The sequence below is a fragment of the Aquarana catesbeiana genome, linkage group LG10 (assembly GCF_042186555.1).
Source record: "Aquarana catesbeiana isolate 2022-GZ linkage group LG10, ASM4218655v1, whole genome shotgun sequence".
Taxonomy (NCBI): domain Eukaryota; kingdom Metazoa; phylum Chordata; class Amphibia; order Anura; family Ranidae; genus Aquarana; species Aquarana catesbeiana.
The window spans coordinates 10339669-10364291 of NC_133333.1; the positions used below are offsets into that span (position 1 = coordinate 10339669).

At 40.8% G+C, this 24623-nt stretch overlaps 1 protein-coding gene across 1 annotated transcript in view; it reads right to left on the minus strand.

The window, feature by feature from the left end:
* Window positions 1-1620: 1620 nt before the first annotated feature.
* The window catches only part of NPHS1 (NPHS1 adhesion molecule, nephrin), a 53023-nt gene continuing 30020 nt past the window's right edge, over window positions 1621-24623 (minus strand). The window contains exons 12-30 of the mRNA XM_073601602.1: window positions 23912-24036; window positions 23073-23238; window positions 21047-21176; window positions 20753-20925; window positions 19185-19325; window positions 16664-16804; window positions 13627-13748; window positions 11767-11932; window positions 11146-11302; window positions 9860-10011; window positions 9284-9395; window positions 8491-8672; window positions 6879-6935; window positions 6625-6747; window positions 5602-5626; window positions 3857-3968; window positions 3664-3778; window positions 2941-3047; window positions 1621-2843 (exon numbers count right to left, since the gene is read on the minus strand). Coding sequence (XP_073457703.1) covers window positions 2718-2843; window positions 2941-3047; window positions 3664-3778; window positions 3857-3968; window positions 5602-5626; window positions 6625-6747; window positions 6879-6935; window positions 8491-8672; window positions 9284-9395; window positions 9860-10011; window positions 11146-11302; window positions 11767-11932; window positions 13627-13748; window positions 16664-16804; window positions 19185-19325; window positions 20753-20925; window positions 21047-21176; window positions 23073-23238; window positions 23912-24036 — 2432 coding nt within the window. The 3' untranslated portion in view covers window positions 1621-2717. The remainder of the gene's footprint in view (window positions 2844-2940; window positions 3048-3663; window positions 3779-3856; window positions 3969-5601; window positions 5627-6624; window positions 6748-6878; window positions 6936-8490; window positions 8673-9283; window positions 9396-9859; window positions 10012-11145; window positions 11303-11766; window positions 11933-13626; window positions 13749-16663; window positions 16805-19184; window positions 19326-20752; window positions 20926-21046; window positions 21177-23072; window positions 23239-23911; window positions 24037-24623) is intronic.

Genomic DNA, 24623 nt, shown 5'->3' on the forward strand with positions numbered 1-24623 from the left:
CTACTAATTTAACAAAAATAAGAAAACGTTTGAGCATTTTAACAGAACAAATAAATTGGATTGCAATGACTATTTTCATTCAGATGTGTGTGTTTTTTTTTTAATTTTAGCAATTAAAATGTAGGTTTTGAATTGTTTTGAAATAAAACATTGGGAGAATGTACACACACACACATATAGTGTATATATATATATATATATATATATATACGTCCACGCACACAAACAGTATATATATATATCTTAAAGATAGCAACAAAGATCTATATATATCTATCTAAATAGATAGATATCTATCTGTCTATCTATCTATCTATCTATCTATCTATCTATCTATCTATCTATCTATCTATCTATCTATCTATCTGTATATAGTATATTTTTTTTTTACAAATTATATGTATTATTTATTTATATATTTCTTTATTTATACATTTATAAATTATTATATATATTTATATAAATATATATATTTATTTATATATATTTATAAATGTACACATACAGTAGATAGATAAATAGATAGATAGATAGATAGATAGATAGATAGATAGATAGATAGATAGATAGATAGATAGATAGATAGATAGATAGATAGATATACACTGTACGTGTGTGTGTGTACATTGATAAATATATATAATAATTTATAAATAAATAAAAATAAATAAAGAAATATATAAATATAATTTGTAAATAAAAAAATATACTATATATATATTTATATATATATATATATATATATATATATATATATATATATATATATATATATATATATATATATATATATATATAATTTTTATATTTTTTTATTATAATATTATATATATATTTTTTTCTTTTCAAATTATATTTATATATTTCTTTATTTAGAAATTATATATATATATATATATATATATATATATATATATATATATATATATATATATATATATATCTATATATATATATATATATATATATATATATATATATATATATAGAGATATATATATATAGAGAGATAGATAGAGATAGATAGATATATTTTTTTCCCTGAGACTGCCACATGGTACACATACAGTACTTTTGTAACAAAGATCAAATTGATTGTAAACGATCCCCTTGTAAAACAACGTATTCAGTTTAAAGTATTAAAAAAAAGGCTAAACATTTTTTGTATAAATCTAAAAAAAAACATTATAAATACCTTTTTTTCCCTTTCTGATAAGCGATCACATTTCCTCTGTTTGCAACTGCATAAGAGTTGGGGGTGGGGGGGGGGGGGGAAGAAGCAGCAGCACACTGAGCTTCCCAGCGAATGGCTGTGCAGCGGGGGGCGTGTCAGGACAAGTCTGATCTTTGGAGAAGAGCAGGCTGAGTTCCCAACATAGCTAGAGAACTGACCATGGTGTGTTCAACTCCCTAGTGTAATCAGTTTTTAATAGGTTTTTAATAGGAAAGCAAGGGGGAATGGCTGGAGCACCAGGGATTTCACATAAAGGAAGCAATACAAAGAGAAGAAAAGACTTTCTCATACAAGTACAAGGTACAGCAGCCACATATCAGGAACATGAACAAAGGACAAGAAACTCTAAGTTTTGTTTTTTTGTTTTGTTTTGTTTTTCTTACTACAACAATACACTTTATTCTCACCGTTCTGGGACCCTGATGTCTATGGTTCCCATTACAACGTGGTCATCCGAGATTTACAAATCTGCCATCCTCTTATTACACATTGCGAAAAAACATTTTATTCATAATAAACTCCTGCTCTCAAAATCAATAACTTAGTCAGTAGGCCTCCCGTGCTTGAACTTGTAGTGCTCCTCATGTTCTTCACGGTTTTATGCGAATCAAGGCATTTGGATCTCAGTTTGGTGTGCAGCCGTCCGGACTTTCCTTTCATTAGTCAGTGGGCGTGGCTTTGATGGCCAAATTACAAACAACAATTAGGGAAAAAAACCTTATTATATATTAAATAGAGAACAGAGGCATAACACATTTAAATAACATTTACAGGTACTGTCAATAAATTCTCGAAGAGAAAATGCTAAAAAAATATTTGCTTAGTTCCCTCAAAACAATGCAGATACAAGATGAACATTTTTGGACACCTAGTATAATAAAGTCCTTAGTCTTTTCCAGCCTCCATAGAAACGGGGATCTCATATTTCTGCAAAGTCAGATAAGTAACTTTTTATAAAAATTTGGGCTAATATATTGGTTATATATTGGTGGTTTTGGCAGTTAAGGCTACAGATATGAGACGGTGGTTGAAAGACACAACCGCTGTGTGACCGTTCTTTGGGAAGATCATTACATTGACAGATAGAATGATTAGAATGATTTGGCTGAACATGCCTGTTTATTTTTTAACCAGCATTCCCCTTACACCATCGTAAAGTCAGAATCCCTAACAAACATCTTGATTCCAAGTCGGTATTTAAAAAGCGTTGAATCCATTGGATCAGTATCCTCGTTAGAGTAGCTCCTCCATGAAGGTCTCCTTGAAGGTTGGTTGGCCAGGGATTATCTGTAGAGGCTCCAGTTTGACTCATAGATCCAGGGTTGTATCCAGTATGGACTTTTACCTTTTCCACCAAATTGATCATGCATGCACACGTAATGGGCGGTTCCTATGGCTTGTTCAATATTTATACCCTATCTTTCTAAGATTTTCCTATACATCTTACAAGTTGGCTAGAATCCCCTCAATAACTCTCCTGGGGTCACACCAAGTGTCCCTGTTCCCCATAGGGTGTCTCATACGTTGCAGGTGATGTCATGTCAGGTTCATCATAGATTCTGGTTGGCTCCTGGAACCCCTCCCATGGTGCCTCTCTTCTTTGACTGGCCTGTTGGATTTTGGTGAAAAAGTAAGGAGACTCAGAATTAGTGGTCATACCTACATGAATGTGGGTTTGTTTAATTGCTTGAGCTCAAGGGACTAACCATAACTCCAGGTGGCCATCTTGACCTGGAAGATGGGGGGTAAACTCCTTGTATCTCCTCATACTCGTGGACATCAGGGTCCCCATACCAATCCTCATATCCAGCCTCTAGAACAACGACAGGACAGGCAAATGTGACATCATTGCAAAACTGGTTGGATGCTATGGTTGCTATTGTGGTTCTTCCACACTTCCAGAAACTCACAATATTCTCTTCCGCTCCAAATTTCTCTTGCAAAATGAACGGGCATAGATTGATATCTACAACTGCAATTTGCAACTCGATTGATATCTAAAGCATCCCTCTAAGGCAGAGGCCTATAAAACTGGATGTGGCCTTTTGCTTGCCTTTATCTGGCCCTTGGGGCACTATTACTTTCACTGATATGAGGCACTATACCTCCCACAGAAGCCAACAATGTGGTACTATTCCTCCCAATGACACCAGAGATGGGGAACTAATTCGCCCACTAACACCAACGATGGGTCACTATTCCTCCTACTCACACCAATTATGTATTTTTTTTTTTACTCCCTTGGCCACCAAGCCTATGGCAATTTTTACTCCCACCGATGCCAGGGGATTTTCTACTCCCACTGGCTACAGTATTGGCCCCTTAAATTTTGAAGGGCAGTAAACTGGCCCTTTGTTTCAAAAGTTTGGAGACCCCTGCTCTAAGAAATAGTCAACTCTGTGTTAACCCATGTTAGCAATCTTACTCACCTGTCCAGTCTTGGAGCCGGGGATCCCCTCTCTCTGCGCTCTCATAGTGAGGGGAGAGGGATGGCTGGTAGTCCCGTGAAGGATAGTAGTAGAGTCCAGTCTCTGATGCGCTGTCCTGAAAATGACCATGAAGACCAGGTCAGTAAACTCTTCCATAAACTCCCCTTCCCCTCCCCCTCACAGTCCATCTTACCTGGTATACGCTAGACCCGGTTTCAGAGCCGCTGTCAATCAGTAAGGTCTTCTTGGCATGAGTGTTAATCAGTTCTCCATCTGCGTAGTCATTGAGGGCACCTTTGGGCGTGCTGCACAACAATAAAGAAGTCATTATAATGGAACCTTCATTGATGGAAATTAATTCTGTGAAATATATGAGGGCCAATACAATAAAGTTGACCCGATGGCTATAATCATGTTTAAGTCACTGCAGATAAGTCAGAGAGATATCAGAACTCCAAATCTTCATCTTTATTCCATAACTCAGAAGGTATTGAAGCCATTGGATCAGTACGTGCTTGCTACACAACAATTAAGAATTTGTTACAATGGAACTTTTATTGATGGAAATGAGTTCTGAGAAATATAAGAGGGCCAATACACTCAAGTTGACCCAATGACCTCATTGGGTCAACTTGAATCAACTAAGTCAGATAAGTTCCGAGTGATATCAGAACTCTAAATCTGCATCTTTAGTCCAAAGCTCAGAAGGTATTGGAGCCATTAGATCAGTAGGACATCAAGTCAACCAATAAAAGGAGGTCAACAATGAAAGCCTTCATATTCCTCCCAGTGGAGGTTGTCTCTTAAAGTGATTTGATAGGTAAGCAACGATATGGTGTAACATAGGCATGACAGAGAAGGGGGAAGCATACAGATCAGTACTAGGGATTAATTGTTGACCAGTTAGTGACACCAAGGCCAGCCAACAGAATGTGGGTAAAAGTTTTGAAGCCCCCAAAATATTTTTGGGAAATTATATTAGCAGAGGTGCCCAAGTATAAAGAACGTACTAGAAAGCTGCTTCTTCGTAAAGTTGATATTTATTGGTCACCCAATCACAATAAAAAACACGGTCAACGCATTTCGTAGGGCTACACTGGCCACTTTCTCAAAATGATGTATGAGACACTCAGAACAACGGGTCTGTTGTTGACCAGTGAGTGACACCGAGACCAACCAATAGAGTGTGGGTAGAGATTTTGAAGCCCCCAAAATATGTCAGCAGAGGCACCAAAGTTTAAAGAATGTACTAGAAAGCTACTTCATCATAAAGTTGATATTTATTGGTCACCCAATCACATTAAAAAAACAGTCAATGCGTTTCGTGGTTTTACATTGGCCACTTCCTCAGAATGGTGTATGAGACACACACTATTGGGTATTGTTGACCAGTGAGTGACACCAAGGCCAGCGAATAGAGTGTGGGTAAAGGTTTTGAAGCCCCAAAAATATTTTTGGGAAATGATATCAGCAGAAGAGTCCAAGATTAAAGGATGTACTAGAAAGCTGTATCGTCATAAAGTTGATATTTATTGGTCACACAATCACAATAAAAAAACTCCATTAACGCATTTCATGGGGCTACACTGGCCACTTCCTTAGGATGGTGTATGAGACACTCAGTAGTAGGGGTGCTGACCAGTGAGTGACATAAAGGCCAGCCAATCAAGTGTTGGAATGCTCTTTGGGTTCTATGCTAAGAATGATACATAGTAATGAGCACAAGGGAAGAAGGGGATATGTCTTAGTAATAGGAGCCTCAGTGATGTGACACAGAAGCCAGCCAGTATTATATGAAGGGGTGGAGGAAAGTTCATGCTACCTGTGCATTCTGTGTTTATTCCTCTCACACAGAGAGCTTTGTACAAGAACACACACACATCGGGTGCATATTGTTATACCTTAAATAAAGATTTCAGCCACAACTCTAGACCTTACCTCTCGTCTTTCTTTGCAGCATCTCCTGTGAAGGACACAAGGCAAGACGGTTAGCATTAGGGCCATTTAATTTTACAAAATAATAAGACCATAATATATTAAAAAAAAAGAGTGTTTAATGGAAAAGTCGTTTATCTGAAAACTGTTCAATAACACCGTTAACAAAAAAAAAAAAACAGATGCATCCGATACACATTTTTTATTTATTTATTTATTTATTTATTTATTTAAAGCTTGTGGTGTGTGAACACACTCCAAACTCCACCCAGTGCAAAAAAAAGTGCACACCAAAAAGTGAGACACAAAAAGTGTACAGGGTCCTCCTCCGAAGACAAGGGAACTTTGCGCTGATCCCCCGGGGCGTTAGGCTCCAGACAGGGACTGGGGCACTTCACATGGTCCATCTAGCCAAAACCAGACGGACCCTTCCTCTGGGAGTTCTGCCGAAACAGACCACACCAAGTACTAGGTGGGGCTCCCCTGAAGGGAAACCCCGTAAGAGAGGGCGAACTAAGCCAGAAGGCCATGTCCACCCCCTCTCAAGACTTTCAGGGCAGGCCCGAAGACCTACACTCTACTCATCAAATGTAAAACGTGTACAAAACCAACAACCAAAAAAAATACATAAAGTGACAAACAAAACAAACAACATAAAAGTGGGGAAAATGGAAGTGGAGAAAGTGCAATGGTACCATTTTTATGGTGCAATGGCCGGCCCTGAGGCCAGTAATAAAAATTCCTCTGGTCCTGGCCAAAAGGCCCAGCCCAAAAGGCAGGTGCGAAAAAAGTGTGTGTGGTGCAGTGGCCAAGGTGCCAGTAAAACACAAAGTGCCCCTACTCACAGTGACACGGTGACACAGGGGCACGTACACCATTGGCTTCTTTCAGGACCCGGCCTTCGGCCAGACCAAGTGCCTCTCAATCCCCATCAGGAGGTAACCCTTCCAGCTTTCTCGCATCCGATACACATTGCAGGAGGTGCGTTTCCTGCTGCATTTCTGACACCCGTGTTGAGGGGTTTACCTTCTTTTGTTCTCATCCTGTGTCTCCTCACCAAACAGCAGACAAGACCTGCATTGGATATGATAATCAGAGCCCCGCCTCCTCCCATTGCAGCAAACAAATATGGCGTCCATGCAAAGGCATCTGGGTAATGGAAGAGAAAAGTTTGGCAGGAGTTTCTATTTTCAAAGTCAATGGCCCTAAAAGTCATGAAGCCTGGTCAATGCTCCACCCCAGGGTCACATGAGGTTGCTGATCCTATCTAGGTCCCTCACCTGCTTGTGGTGGAGCTGGTGTTGGCTCTGGTTTCGGGGGCTCCAGTTGGAGGTCCTCTGAAAAGAAAATAACATAAACCTTCTTTATTGTTAAATTGGTCAGAAAAACTTTTCACTTTATACTGTATATTGTCGATTAAAGTCTAACTGACAAACCTTTTTAGAAAAATAGTCATTTCAGAAAACAGCTCCTCAGGGGTGTGACCTAGTGGTCAGAGAGGAAATTGTAGGAGGTGATGTATTAGGTCATTAAGTAACAGACTGAGTGGTTAGGTAAAGAAAAAAAACAAGAACACCTTTCAAGCAGATCTTCCTGAAAAGAGCGCCGTTTAACCTGAAGCCACTCACCCACTGGTCATGACAGAAACAGTTGAGACAACTGATGAATCATCTAGGTCTAGGAGAATAACATAGGCCCCAGTAATTGTTAATTTCGTGAGAAATCTTGTCTACACTTGATAGCGTTTCTATTTTGTATGTTGAAGGTCAAAGTTTAGTCATCAAAACTTTTTAAAAATAATAGTCCTCTCAGAATATGTCACCACAGGGGTGTGGCTTAGTGATCGAGGAGAAGAATAAAATTGTGAGTGGCAATATATAGTCATTAAGTCATTAAGTGAAAGACTGAACAATTGGGTAAAAAAAAAATAAAAAAAATAGAAGAACACCTTCCAAGCAGATCTACCTGTAGGGAAGAGCGACATTTAACCTGAGGCCACTGACTTTGACAACTTGGGACAACTAACAAATCATCTGAAAGGAGAATAGCACAGGCCCCAGTAACTGTAAATTTGAACAGGCATCTTGTCTACACTTGACAGTCATTTCATTCTGTATGTTGAAGGTCTAAGTTTAATCATCAAACCTTTCTGAAAACAATAGTCCTTGCAGAATATGTCACCTCAGGGGTGTCACCCAGTGGTGAAGGAGGAGGATAATATTGTGGGTGACAGTGTTTCATGTCATTAAGTGGCTAACTGAGCGATTGGGTAAGAAAAAAACAAGAACACCTTCCAAGCAGATCTGCCTGTAGGGAAGAAGGCTTTGACAACTTGGGACAACCAACGAATCATCTGTATGGAGAGTACCATCCTTGGGGGTGTGACCCAGTGGCCAAGGAGGAGAATGATATGTTGGGTGGCAATGTATGAAGTCATAAAGACACCCCATTTCCCCCTTATTTATGAAGTCATAAGGTCGAAAATCAAGTATCGATCCAACAGGGTACATCTTCCTGTAAAGACTACCATTTAGCCTGAGGTCACCCCTTGCTGTCTATGACAGCAATAGCTAGCTAATCATCAGGTTTCTCACATGGTGGTCTCCCTCCTAAGAGGAACTGCTTAGAAGGTGGTCTTGGCTGTATGCTTACCCAGCCTTCCAATAATGTGCCCAGGGTCAGTAAAGAGAACCTGTCAAACACACAGTTATTTTTGAGAATGGATAATGTTCAGTTTTTCAGTTGTCTAACTTGCAACATCAAATTTTGGCTTTCCAAAATTAGAAAGCCAATTTTGGAGAGCCAAAATTTGACAGACTGTCGGTACAGAAATTTGTCCTAGGAAAGGAAAGCTGCAGCAAAGACTTTTGTATTGTAAACCCCCCCATCCACCTTGTGTGGTGACCGTTATGACGGCATCTCCATCTGCGTAGTCGCTGTCTCCCAACACGTTAATGGCGTTGACTGAGAAATTATAGGTGGTGCTGCCCTTTAGGCCTGTAATAGTGAACACCAAGGACTGGGGTGGGAAAACGTCCACATACATGTAACTGTCAACTCCGCTCCACCGGTACCTGAAAAAAAAAACACATTTTTGCACCATCACATGAAAGCATGTAGGGTTCATTTGTGCTGTGACCTCTCTATTGGGTAAGAAAAAGTTCAGGGACAGCTCCGCCCTTTAATATAGTTTGATATCACAAAGGCATGTCAGTAAAGTAAAGGGTTAGTCCACCCCAAAGTGATATTTCAGTTACAGATGGAATATGGTGAGTTGTCATCTGTTGGCTTCTTATAGCTCTTTGGGACCCCAGTATTGAGATTTTCCTGCATGGCCAGAGCAAGGGGTGGGCAGGAGGGGAAGCTGCCCTAGGCACAGTAGAGCAAGGGGGCAGAGAATGGACAGAGGGCAGTAAACCCATTCTACAGGATGCATTAACAGTGAGGGAGGAGGTACAGTTCCACATCCTTGCCCTGGGCACTAGATGAACCTGTCCTGGTACTGTTTCCCTGTCAGCGTTCTTGACTCTGCTCTTGTCCATCCCTTAGGTTAGTCTGTTTCTGCCCACTCCTGGGTGCTCCACCTCCTCCTGTGGCATTTTCCATCATATAAAATACAGTATAAGGAAAGGGTGCCCTCTTTTTACGTTAATGCCGTTGCAGATAAAAACAAATCATCACTCGCCTCACTCTGAACTTTTGCTCCAGTCCACCATCAAAACCGGCACTCCACCCCAAAGTGACGGAATTTTGTTTGAAACTGAGGACTTTCAGATCCGATGGAGGGTCTGGTCGACCTGGATAACAGAACAGGAAAAGAAAAATATAATGCGGACTGTCTCAGTACTTTTTTTAAGAGCCCTCTGTTCTGATGCATGCAGTGGGCTGTCTCCTGGGAGGGGTTATACAAATATCAAGATACCTCAATAGGTGGGTGTCAGGCTGGAGGAGTTGGTGTGGATGCATTTGCATGCAGCCCACCCTAGGTAATACCCACACATGATGCTGAGACTCCATGATCCAATGAATGAAAGGGGTGTGCCAGGGACAGTCAGGCTAAGGAGGGAAGAGCTAGATTTTAAAACAAATTGTAAATCCTATACATTCCCTTTATTCTTCATAGAGACCTACCAACCAGCTACAAGCTCTCTGAGAGCAATCATATGTAGCAATAAATCATACGCAATTATACACATGCATCATATGGAGGAACAAGTTATTGCATCATCTGGTTTGGGATTTGGTCAAGAGTTGGCCTTACTAGTGCTGACGAGATGGATGGAGAAGGTGTCCAATCCGAGGCTGTTGGTCGCTGTGCATGTAAAGATGGCGTAGTCATGAACCGCGCTGACGTTAGCGATGATCAGTGTGCTGGTGTGAACCCATTGCTCATGGGACGTCTGGACTGAGTACCTAAGAGAGACACCAGTGTCACATTCATAAAATAGGGCATCCCACCATCAGAAGATACTTATTGAAAGGTCAACATTCTCAGTAACTCTGAAGAACACGTACCAAAATCAATATTTTATTTATTTTTATGGTCAGGTACCTAGAAATTACAACTGTACACATTTATTTTCTTAGTCTGGTAGGTAAGGGATAGTGCTGGGCCAATGAGGTTGGTGATAAAAAAAATATGCAGTAGAGTATGTTCCTCTTGAAGGAGGTAGATCCATGGTGAAGGTATGGAACTTGGATCCATGGTGAAGGTATGCCACTTGGATCAATAGTGAAGGTATGGAGCTTGGATCCATGGCGCAGGTATGGACCTTTGATCCACGGTGAAGGAATGGATCTTGGATCCACGGTGAAGGTATGGACCTTGGATCCATGGTAAAGGTATGGACCTTGGATCAACGGTAAAGGTATGGACCTTGGATCCATGGTGAAGGTATGGACCTTGGATCCAAGGTGAAGGTATGGACCTTGGACCCATGGTGAAGGTCTGGACCTTTACCATGGTCCATAACTTGAAGGTATGGTGAAGGTATGGACCTGGGATCCATGGTGAAGGTATGGACCTTGGATCCATGGCAAAGATATGGACCTTGGATCCATGGTGAAGGTCTGGACCTTGGATCCACGGTGAAGGTATGGATGGACCTTGGATCCATGGTGAAGGTATGGATGGACCTTGGATCCATGGTGAAGGTATGGACCTTGGATCCACGGTGAAGGTATGGACCTTGGATCCACGGTGAAGGTATGGACCTTGGATCCAAGGTGAAGGTATGGACCTTGGATCCATGGCAAAGATATGGACCTTGGATCCATGGTGAAGGTATGGACCTGGGATCCATGGTGAAGGTATTGACCTTGGATCCACGGTGAAGGTATGGACTTTGGATCCACGGTGAAGGTATGGACCTTGGATCCATGGTAAAGGTATGGACCTTGGATCCACGGTAAAGTAATGGACCTTGAATCCATGGTGAAGGTATGGACCTTAGTTCCATGGTGAAGGTAGGAAACTAGGAAACCCTAGCGGCAATTTGGAGTTTCAACCAGCAACCAAAACAAAATACCACATTGCAATAAGGCTACCTGGGGTTCTTGAAATCCAGAGTCACTCCATTTTTTGCCCAGCTGAATGAGACGGTCGGGATACCCTCAGCTTTGCAGACAAGGCCAGTAGAGCTCTTCCCATCTCCTGGTACAGCCACCTTGCTCAGGTGCACCCCCTTCTGTATCTCTGGCTTAACTGCAAGAAGGACATTAAAAGTGGAACTCCAGACAGATGTAAAAAACATACAAATGAATGCAGTACTATGTTAATTATTATATAATTAAATGTATTCATTTCGGGCAGTATGAGAACTTGTATTTGACCTGTTATCAGCTTCTTGAAGTCCCTGTACAGCAGAGCCCAGACTGGGGGGGGAGAAGCAGCACAAGGAGCCAATCAGTTGTGCTGTAGTGCTAACAAGGAACATGTTAATAAGAGGAGAGAGCAGGGTGGCAGAGAGATGCTGCTTCTTCCTTCACTGTCCAGTCACAGGCTGGGGGAGGGACAAGACTGTAAAGGAACACTATCATGGGAAAATGATGAGGGGTTACCATCACTGACCTCCTTTTGAAAATGCTAGTTTCCTGGCTGCCTCTGACTTTTAGAGTGACTGGCCCAGAACAAGCATGCAGATTATAATAGAATGAAAATTTACTTACAGCGCACAATCAGTCGAGCGTCGGCCCTTACAGCTGGTGGCACCCCGTTATCTACCGCGCACTCGTAACGTCCAGCATCTGACCTCTTAGCTTCGCTGATAATCAGACGTCCGGTGAGACCGTCAACTTGTCGCTCCAGACCAGACAGATCCCGTTCTTCATCTCCCTGTCAATGGGTAACAGACGGCACTCAACTGTCTAATTTTCTTTCAAAGTATTTCCGGGTAAACTGTACAATATAGTGATATAATGAGGAAATGCACAGTGGTGTATTTTAGTTTTGTGCTGCCCTAGGCAAGACTAAAATCAGGCACCCCCATTTAAAGATGCCCCACCCTTTCCTGTCTAAGATCCACCCCATTCATTTGTAAACTCCACCCCTTCCTCTTTAAGCTCCACCTTATGCTTGGACTTGTAGACCTTCACTAGTTGGGGGGGGGGTCACATCCTCTGCTCTGATGGTTCATGTCGGGATTTTCAGTCCTTCACTTTTGGGAGGGTCCCAGCATGAACCCCTGAGATCTAAGGATATGACCCCCCCCATCTAAATTTGCCCCACCCCTTTCTGTTTAAGATCTGTAAACTCCACCCCTTCCTCTTTAGGCTCCACCTTATGCTTGGACTTCACTAGTTGGGGGGTCATGTCCTCAGCTCTGAGGGGTTCATGCTTGCAGTCCTTGTCTTAGCATGAACCCCTGCGTTCTAAGGATGTGACCCCTCCCCAAAATTGAAGGACTACAAGTTCCAGCATGAGCCCCTGAGATTTAGGGATGTGACCCCTTAGATCTCATGGGTTCAGGCTGGGACCTGTAGTCATCTCCTGTAGTTGCATCCGCAGTCTACCTAAAAGTAGTACCTGTTGTTGCACAAATTACTTTATTACACATTATTTATGATATCTATGGCTATACATATTTATTGAATCCATATTGAGCACTATATATAATTGGTTGTTTGCTTCTGCTTGGGCTTGGCACACACACACAATCGCACATTAAAAGTTTTAAGTCATCATCATGTGCGATTGTGAGTGTGTGCCAAGTAGAAGCAGCCAATCAAATATAGTGCTCAATATGGATTAAATGAATAGATATCATAAATAAAGTGTAATAAAGTGATTTGTACAACAAGCTCATTAAACAGTCCACATTTCAGTGACTTTGTACACTCCATGAACTTTCACTGAATGTAGACTGTTTATTGGGCAGAGGCGGACTGACCCATCGGGCACTTGGGCACTTTATGTAGTGCCAATCCATAATTTGTTAATTGATTAAAGAGCTTGACTTGTAGTTTTGTTAGCTGTTTTTTTGTTTTTTTTGTTTTGACAGGGGTGCAGTTTCAGTGCTTGCTATAGGTGCCATTTTCACTAGACACGCCTCTGGTGACATCACTGGTTACTAGATGCCAGGCGCCTCTGCCCTAGCAGGAAGTGGGCAGTAGAGCCAGCGGTGGAGGTGAAGCAAGCTACGGGTCTCAGCCGGCCGGTATTAATACAGTTAGTAAAGCGGCACTGTCTGCGGCGGCCTTTTTTGGGGCATCAGATTGGCGGCCCAGTCCGCCCCCTGTTCTCTGCAGTCCTCGCTGGTGCCCCTTCTGCCTAGAGGGTGGCGGCGAGCCCCCCCTGTAAAATGCCACCCAAGGCAAATGCCTTGTTTTCCTTGCGGTAGATACGCCCCTGGAAAAGCGCACCTCTTGGCCAGAAACTTCACTTTGCATCTTAGTATTGCCTATAACCTGGTGTTCTGGGAACACCTACTCCAGAGCTTGTGCAGAACAATGATTCCCAGACCCGCCCATCAAGCTCTCTCACCTCCTATGCAGCCTACATAGAATGAAGGATGGGGAGATGTCACTTACCAGCCACCTCCACTGGAACATGCCATCTGTGGCCGGATTGGCATCAGCTGTGCACACAATCTCCGCTCGGCCCCCCAAATCCACCTCTGTGGGGTCCCCAAGGCTACGAATAGTCGGAGAATCTGTGGAGGAGGCAGAAGGTTATTCCACAAGAGGCAACTGAAGATCTCTCTGTAATTAAACACTATGGGGGATTTTATTGAAAATAAAAATAAAAATGAAAGCGCTATTGTCCTGCGAAACTGCATGTACATTTGTTCTGCGCGAATTAAGTCAAAATCGAATGTTATTCGGCTATTTTCTCTCAAGGTTGATCTTCCTTCATAAATTGAATCAGGAAAATACCGCACCAGGCCACTAGATGGAGCTGATGATCACAGTGCCATCTAGTGGCCATAATGTGGTGTTTTCCTATATTCTCTACGAATAAATAACATATAAGCTGAAGAGAAAATAGCCTAATAACATTCGATTTTGCCCCCCATTCATACAGAACAAATGTACATGTAGTTTCACATGATCAATTTTTTGCTGAAAGCAACACCGACCTGAGTGGGCAGCCAAGATAGCTCTTGCCGTTCCCGAAGAGAAGTCCTTGTCTCTCAGTTTATGAGAACATCCTTGGTCAAACCGAACAAATATAAACATGGTAACATATCACCATCCGGCCCTACAGAACCCAAGTCCTTAGAAAAAATCTTACAGTAGAGATTTTTTTTTGAAGGGCATTGAGGGATGGAGGAGCTAAAATGGAAGATTTAACCCTTGTTTTTTAGGAGGTGGTGGACTTCCACTGGAGAGATGTTTCCCCCACACTAGTTGTAGCACCGGTCAGGCCACCCAAAAGATGGAGAAGGCACCAGGGAATGTCTCTGGCCTTCACGTAAAATAACATTTTAAGGTGGAGAAACCTCTTTAAAACATGAAGAACAAGAGAAGATCCCTGATATATATGACTCCCTGGAAGATTCAACAAAGATACACATATATCAATAGATCACACATAGTAATAATGGGTCACATATAGTAATAATGGGTCACACATAGTAATAGTAGATCACACATAGTATTAATGGATCACACATAGTATTACTGGGGCACACATAGTATTAATGGGTCACACATAGTAATAATGGATCACATATAGTATTATTGGATCACACATAGGGGGTTATTTACAAAAGGCAAATCCACTTTGAACTACAAGTGCAAACTACAAATGCAAAGTACACTTGAAATTGCACTGAAAGTGCACTTGGAAGTGCAGTCGCTTTAAATCTGAGGGGTATATCTGAAATGGGGGGGAAGCTCTGCTGATTTTATCATCCAATCATGTGCAAGCTAAAATGCTGTTTTTTATTTTCCTTGCATGTCCCCCTCGGATCTACAGCGACTTTACTTCCAAGTGCACTTTCAGTGCAATTTCAAGTGCACTTTGCACTTGTAGTTTGCACTTGTAGTGCAAAGTGGATTTGCCTTTAATAAATAACCCCCATAGTATTAATGGGTCACACATAGTAATAATGGGTCACACATAGTATTAATGGATCACACATAGTATTATTGGATCACACATAATATTAATGGGTCACACATAGTATTAATGACACATAGTATTAATGGGTCATACATAGTAATAATGGGTCACACATAGTAATAATGGGTCACGCATAGTAATAATAGATCAGACATAGTAATAATGGATCAGACATAGTAATAATGGATCACATATAGTAATAATGGATCACATATAGTATTAATGGATCACACATAGTAATAATGGATCACATATAGAATTTTTGGATCACACATAGTAATAATGGATCACACATAGTATTAATGGGTCATACATAGTAATAATGGGTCACACATAGTAATAATGGGTCACGCATAGTAATAATGGGTCACGCATAGTAATAATAGATCAGACATAGTAATAATGGATCAGACATAGTAATAATGGATCACACATAGTAATAATGGATCACACATAGTAATAATGGATCACATATAGTATTAATGGATCACATATAGTATTAATGGATCACACATAGTAATAATGGATCACATATAGAATTTTTGGATCACACATAGTAATAATGGATCACACATAGTAATAATGGGTCACACATAGTATTAATGGGTCACACATAGTATTAATGGGTCACACATAGTAATATTGGGTCACACATAGTAATAATGGATCACACATAGTAATAATGGATCACACATAGTATTAATGGGTCACACATAGTAATAATGGATCACACATAGTAATAATGGGTCACACATAGTAATAATGGATCACACATAGTAATAATGGGTCACACATAGTAATAATGGATCACACATAGTAATAATGGGTCACACATAGTAATAATGGATCACACATAGTAATAATGGGTCACACATAGTAATAATGGGTCACACATAGTAATAATGGATCACACATAGTATTAATGGGTCACACATAGTAATAATGGGTCACACATAGTAATAATGGGTCACACATAGTAATAATGGATCACACATAGTATTAATGGGTCACACATAGTAATAATGGGTCACACATAGTAATAATGGGTCACACATAGTAATATTGGGTCACACATAGTAATAATGGATCACACATAGTAATAATGGATCACACATAGTATTAATGGGTCACACATAGTAATAATGGATCACACATAGTAATAATGGGTCACACATAGTAATAATGGATCACACATAGTAATAATGGGTCACACATAGTAATAATGGGTCACACATAGTAATAATGGGTCACACATAGTAATATTGGGTCACACATAGTAATAATGGGTCACACATAGTAATAATGGATCACACATAGTAATAATGGATCACACATAGTAATAATGGATCACACATAGTAATAATGGGTCACACATAGTAATAATGGATCACACATAGTATTATTGGATCACACATAGTATTAATGGATCACACACAGTATTAATGGATCACACACAGTATTATTGGATCATTGCTCTCCATATAGTAGGTAGGTCCTTACAATGTACGTCTAGGGTCACCACTGTGCTGTTTTTGCCCTCTGTGTTCTCACAGGTCACAGAGTAGTCCCCAGAATCAGCGCGGCTCACATTCCAAATTTCCAGAGCGCCGGCTCCGCGCAGGTGATGTCTGTAAGCTCCCTCTATAAGAGAGAAATTATTATTATTTATTGTATAGTACCAACATCTTCCACCATTCTGTACAAACTTATCTATCCATCTATCTATCTATCTATTGCAATTGCAAAGTATAAATATATTTTGTAATTAATATAGATAAAGGATCTTTTAAAAGCACATTTATCTGTTATTTTACATGAAGGTAATATGCGTCCAATGTCCATTGGTCAGTTACATATAAATGACCTGCATTGTATTCTATATACGAGGACTGAGTGTATTCTTTCCACTGTATTTAATAGCATGTAATACTTCCCTTTATCCTCAAGGTGTCACCGTCGCTCTCTGCAGACTGCGATCAGCTCATTTCATTCATCTCCATTAGCAAAAATACCTCCAGGCTATACATTGCAATAAGATTGTATTACAAAGAGGGTTTTCAGAACGTGTAAATAATGCATGGTAGAAGAATGGAGCTGCTCTTGTTTAATTCACAAGGAATAATGGAACAGTCTATGTACTTTAACACAAAAAGCGAGGTAACTGTTTACTCGCTGTTGTGCAAACTTTGGGCGCCCCCGCCGGGCCCGCAACTCATTACTTTCTGTGCCGGCGCTCCTGTAGCTCACTGTAACAACAAGGAACACCATGAAATAATTTTAATAGGAGATTCCAGGAAAATGTTATCCGGATCATTTTCCTCTTCAGGATATTACAGACTGAGCTCATGCCGGCCAGGCGGGTGTCAGCCGTCTATTGCCTGAGCTATTGTACACTGTCAGCCCTCCTCCTGGCTCCTGGCAGGACCGCGCTACCCTTCAATGGAACGGGTCAGCAGGATATCCGCCGTGTATAGAAAATATTTTTTGTATTCAACTTGGTTTCACATATATAAATATATATTGCAGGAGCCATTCAGACTGATGTGTGCATCCATACTTGTGTTTATGTATGTCTTTGGTGAAAAAGAAAGAAAGAAAGAAAGAAAGAAAGAAAGAAAGAAAGAAAGAAAGAAAGAAAGAAAGAAAGAAAGAAAGAAAGAAAGAAAGAAAGAAAGAAAGAAAGAAAGAAAAGGAATTTAGATAGATATGCAGAGGAAAAAATAGAACAGACAGACAGACAGACGGAAAGATATACCTGAGAAAGAAAGAAATTATAGATAGATATGCAGAAGAAAGAAAGATAAATAGAAGAAGGAAAGGAATGATGTAGATTCTTAGTGAGACAACTACATCTCCATGGAAAGAAAGAAAGAAAGAAAGAAAGAAAGAAAGAAAGAAAGAAAGAAAGAAAGAAAGAAAGAAAGAAAGAAAGAAAGAAAGAAAGAAATTATAGATAGATATGCAGATGAAAGAAAGAAAGATAGATAGAAGAAGGAAAGGAAGATAGATAGATAGATAGATAGATAGATAGATAGATAGATAGATAGATAGATAGATAGATAGATAGATAGATAGATAGATAGATATGCAGAGGAAAGATTGATTAGATGTAGATTCTTAGTGAGACAACTACATCTCCATGGAAAGAAAGAAAGAAAGAAAGAAAGAAAGAAAGAAAGAAAGAAAGAAAGAAAGAAAGAAAGAAAGAAAGAAAGAAAGAAAGAAAGAAAGAAAGAAAGAAAGAAAGAAAGAAAGAAAGAAAGAAAGAAATGGATTGATAGATAAATAGAAGAAATAAAAAGAAAGAGATTTTAGATAGCTATGCAGAGGAAAAAATAGAAGACAGACAGACAGACAGACGGAAAGATATACGTGAGAAAGAAAGAAATTATAGATAGATATGCAGAGGAAAGAAAGAAAGATAGAAGAAGGAAAGGAAGATAGATAGATAGATAGATAGATAGATAGATAGATAGATAGATAGATAGATAGATAGATAGATAGATAGATAGATAGATAGATAGATAGATATGAAGAGGAAAGATTGATTAGATGTAGATTCTTAGTGAGACAACTACATCTCCATGGAAAGAAAGAAAGAAAGAAAGAAAGAAAGAAAGAAAGAAAGAAAGAAAGAAAGAAAGAAAGAAAGAAAGAAAGAAAGAAAGAAAGAAAGAAAGAAAGAAAGAAAGAAAGAAAGAAAGAAAAAGAAAGAAAGATTGATTAGATCTAGATTCTTAGTGAGAGAACTGCATCTCCACTGACCCAATAGATAGATAGATAGACAGATAGAAGAAAGAAAGAAAGAAAGAAAGAAGGAAAGAAAGAAAGAAAGAAAGAAAGAAAGAAAGAAAGAAAGAAAGAAAGAAAGAAAGAATGAAAGAAAGAAAGAAAGAAAGAAGATTGGTCGTTATTTTGGTTGCGGCATCTCAGGAAGGGTTGATCTTCGGGGTTCTCATAGTCGGTGAAGTTTATAGAAGATTCTGCAATCCATGGATGTGAGTACCCCTGGGTGCCTTACCTCTGTTGAGCGTCTCCCCCCGGCGTGTCCAGGTGTAGGTGACCTCTGCTGGGTTGGCCTTGATAAGGACGGGGATTAGAGCCGCGCCGTGCTCCACAGCCTGGACAACCTTCGGCTGATCATCAGTGAACTCTGGAGGAACTGGAACAACGAGAACAATAGAAGTCACATATTCCTCCACACTGCTCAGCAGAGGAAAACCATATTTTGCAGCTTACAATCCTTAGATGTGGTGGCTGCATTTGGTTTCCTTTTTTTAGGCTAAGAACATTTTCAGTAAATACAGAAAACTCCTGTTGATCCTGCCAGGAACGCAGTGTCCTTTTTACTTCTGTGAGCTGCACAGAATATCTCCCTTTCTGGCTATCTAGCTGTACATACCAATTTCCCTGCCCCTCCTTTGATGGAGATGGAGAGATACGGACATGTTCGTAGTCCATACCAGGAGAGCAGCCTGAGGGACTCCCTCCATAGATACAGTGGAGGAGTGAGTGTAGCCACCCAGGGACAGGAAGTTTGTTATAACCCCTGTCAAGTTTGGAATAACCCAACCTGTTTCATTGAGGAGATTTCCATTCACTTCCTGTCCCACAGCCACAATAGGAAGTGAGAGGAAATAGCTTCAAAGTGAAGCAATCTCTGATTGTTCCCAGAACTTGTGTCCTTATTGGGGAGATTTGCCTTCACTTCCAGTCCCACAGCCACAGCAGGAAGTGAGAGGAAATCCCTCCAAAATGACGGAATCCCTGTCCTGAGACCCAGTGTCCCCACTTGAATATTTCCCCTCTATTCCTGTTCTCGCGACAACCTAAATTTTTGGATTTTCTTTCACTTTCGGTGACAACAGTCACCAGGACAAATGGGGGGGTGAATCTCCCTAACAGGTTAACCGACGGCAATAAAAAAAACCTGACAGGGGGTATAATCCCTCTCCATTCCATCCAAAAGTAAAAAAAAGAAAGTTATACTTTCAATGCAATTATTAAAAACAGCTGGAATAGCTGCCTGAATCTGTTTGAATATTAGCTCCCCTGAGAGGGAGGGGCCTCCCTGTGAGCCAATCAGCCTCTACTGCTTCACAGAGTGAATCTAACAAATGTAGTTTGCTGATTGGATGAGAGAATGCAGAGGTGACCTCATTGATGAGCTACTGCTTCTTTACTGTCCAATCACAGACCTGACCAAGCTGTATTGCTTTGACTGTGAAGAAGGAGGCGTCTAAACAAGAAATGTGACACAACAGGATTACACTTGGCAGGTAAGCATGCTGTGCAGATGAGGAGAGATTTCCTGAATGTTGCACACCTTGTCTGGCCTGTATTGTTAGCAGGTAAAAGCAGCCTGAGCTCCATTAATACAGACCACGCTCCAAAGTTTTTCATTCCATGACGAAACGCGTAGGAGCATGGCCTGGATTGATCAAGCTGAGGCTGCTTTTACCTGCTAACATGGGCTGGGTGAGGTGTGCGGCAGTTGGGCTATCGCTCCTCATCTTCACAGCTGGCATGTTCTTAATTAATATTCACATTTTTAATAGTCTGAGACATACAAAGCAGAACAGAACTTACAGAGGACATTAAGCTTGTAGAAAGTATTGACGCCTTCCTTCAAGACATTGCTGTAAGCCTCACAGGCCACTCGTTTTCCATTGTCCGCCGAGGACAAGCTCAGCGTGACTTTGCTGGAGGTCGACTTTCCACCAAATTCTGCATTTTTCACCCCCTGATCCTTGCCCTTCAAACTGCAGACAGAGGTTTGGTTAATGTGTGGTGGGTGGCGTGATTCGCAGCATTGGCAAAATGGGGCATGTGTATAAAACACCCCCCCTATAGTTTTCTGAAAAGGAGATCGGTGTAACTCACATGACTCCTTGCTTCACCCATGTTATGGTGGACTCGGGGTTGCTGCTGCCACTTCGGCACTCCAGAGTGATGTTACTGCCCCGTTTATATGCCTTGGGCTCATTGATAATTTTCACATCTATAGGTGGGACTAAAAAAACACAAAAAAAAACATGATGTATTGACATTTTAACATCTCAACCCCAACAAAAATTCACATCTTCAGCCATGTAAGTAGGATTAACACCAATGCAGACTTCCTGAGTTCATTATGGAATTAGAACAGGGTAGTTCCACAATTTTTACACCTCCCATCCTGGACTTGGACAATCAAAATATGTCCGAACATGTTCCACGGTGACTCCATGAAGGTGTCTATGCTACCTATGTGGATAGAAATTCTGGGGTATGTTCCTAATACTCCTTAGAACCGAAGACGGCAGTTTGGAGGAGCTACAAAACATCTCCAACATTACAGAACAAGTCCACCTCAGTGTGACCAACTATTACTAGATATACCATGATCTAGAGAAATGGGAATCTACACAGATACAAAAATGTAATATGGCTTCAGTAAGTGCATGGCCGTTTCATACCACTGAAAGTTTCTTTATGAATGCCCCAATGAGGATGACTCACAATAGAATGCCTTGTTGGAAAAACTGAAGCCCTGGTGGTAGTCTTACTTTTCTGTCTGCATTTCAAGGTTTTTCAATTTTGACTTAACTGTGCCTCTGAATGTGGGTCACCCAACCTGACTCCAGGCCAAACTTGTCTGTTAACATTTTTGGTAAATACCTGCAACTTGCCAAAAACATATTTTAGATGTTTAGCACACTTACGCACTTTCCAGATCATGAAGAGGAAGATGTCATGAAGACACCATATATGACATTAGAGTATTGTTAGAATAATGTGTCTGAGACTAAAAATTTGAGAGACACAAGGTCTCCCTATTTTCCATCACTGATATTTGGAGGTGCAATTTCCCTTTTTGTGGGAGGTAAACAAGTATAAAAGGTTTAGGAGGCCCCTCACCCAGCCCAATGTATGTGGATGCATGTGATGGCCTCAGCCGACGCAATATTTAACTGGCCACACCCCTGACACATTTAGCCCGATAGGGCAACCTCTATGACCTCTAACATGACCTCTATGACTAAGCCCCAGTGAGTGGGTCAAAACTTATCAGGGGCGCGGCCAATGGAGAAGCGTGGGCTGAGGCCATCACATACATCCACAAGCATTGGGCTGGGTGAGCTGCATCCTACACTTTTTACACTGGCATTTCTAGATGAATGAAACCTGATGCTACCCCACTTCTCCAGAGTTCCAGTGGGGAAGCACATTACACTTCAAGCTTGAAGCGGCATTACAAGGTTCCAAAGGTAAACTAGTTATACTGAGGTAAAGTTCCAATTGCTTGTGGACACCTGACCATCAAACCATAGGATTGTCAGACATCCCATTCTAAAACCATCAACGTTAATATGGAGTCCCCTTTGCGACTATAACATTCTTCACTTTACTGGGAAGGTTTTGCACAAGACATTAGATTGTACCTGTGGAAGTTTGTGTCTATTCACCCAAAAGAGCATTTGTGATGTCAGGTACTCATTTTGGACAAAACGACCTGGCTTACAATGATCATTCCAATTCATCCCAAAGCTTTTCAATAGGGTTGAGTTTAGAGCTTTGTGCAGGCTACTTGGGTTTCTCAACACCAAACTCCTCCAACCATGTCTTTGTGAAGCTGGGTTGAGTACTGTGGCACAGTCATGCTGAAACAGAAAAGGACCTACCCCGAAGTGTTCCCCCAAGGTTGGAAACACACAATTGCCTAAGATGTCTATGTTTGCAGTAGCATTACCAGTATCCTTAACTGGAATCACTTGAACTCCATTATTTGGAAGGAGGTCCACATACTTTTCCCAACATAGTGTGGGCGTGATGGTCAGGTCAGTTGTCCACAAATGGTTGGCCATATATTGGAGCGATATATATTGGTGGGAATGAAATGCCTGTATGATTGGGGTTTGTGACTTACACTGAACGTGAATTTTGGTTGTTTCAGATAGTATGGTCTTTCCATCATTTGTGGCATTGCAGCGATATGTGGCCTGGTTGTCACTTGGAGCAGTTTCCAGGATGATCTCTCGAGAGACAATCTTCCCTGCAGTGATCTGTCTCCCATCTGTCACCGTCCTCTTTTCCTGTATATAGACAGTGTGGAGTATTTGTAAAGTATATTAGATTATATTATACATATATTCTCAGGATAGCAATAAAAAATTGTGGCGAAAAGATCCTTATAGCAGTTAGCCGATATACCAAATGGTCATCACCCCAAGAAATGAAACGTGAAACGAAACAAGCATATATGGACATAGGGTGCTCAAGGATGACCAGCCAGTAACAACACAAACTTAATGCATACAATTACAAATCATAAAAGAGAAAGACAGAAAGGTGTTGTGTGGTAAGACACCTTCATACAGTTGCGTATAAGATGATATAGATGGAAGACGGAACCATACACTATATAAATAAATAGGTCTATGGTTCAGTATCTATCCTCGTGAAGAAATGAAGGCAATGCCATGTTTTATTTTTTTGGGCTCCAAGATCACTGTGGTCATGAAACATAGGCTGTCATTGTGACCTAATGCAATATTTTGGCAAGGACTGGACCATCTAGGACTACCCCAAGGGGTAACAAGATGAGTCTACAATGACGGAGATGCTCATTACAGCTCACAGAGGAACTTCAATTTGTTAAAATACCTCTGTGCAACAGAATTGAGAAATAGGGGTAAGTCCCTGCCTTATATGGGATGGGCACCTTGTTTTTGGGTAAAAATCTTCACTGCCTTCACTGGCAAATACCTTGAGCCAAGTGAGTCGTGGTGCTGGATGTCCCCCACTGGAGAAACAGTTTAGCTTGACACGGGTACCGGCACGGAAACGCATGTCCAGGGGAGGAGCCTCTATCCATATTTTCTGGGGAGGATCTGAAAAACACAAGTTCAACTGTCAAACTTTAAAATAAATTTGGGAAACAGTCTAAAGCAGTTTTTCTAAACCTTTTCAACCCTTGAAATAAAAAACTTCCAGTCTCAGGGAACCCCTACATAATAATTACTATATCTACAACTCATTAGTGTGATGGTCAGTGGGAAGAATGCTCCTCACACTTGTAGTCATTTAGAAGAAATACCCGCTTACAGATAGCTAAAAAGATCAATGGAGTAGTGGAAACTTATCTAAGGGGCTCGTTGCTCAAGGAAACCCTAGCAACCTTTGGAGAAACTATAGGGATCCATGGAACCCTGGTTGAGAAACCCTGGTGTAGATAGATAGGTACATAGATAGATAAGAAGATCAATGGTCATTTCTCAAGAAACCCATAGCAACCTCTGGAGGAACATTAAGGTTCCATGGAACCCTGGCTGAGAAAACTTGGTCTAAAGGGCCAGAAGACCATAGTGACAAGTTACTGTTCATAAAGAAAGAAGTCAGCAAGGTTTCCAGATATATCTCTAAATGTTTCAGGGAAAAAAGATGGCTTTACAACGTCTATGCATATTTTGGACAGAGA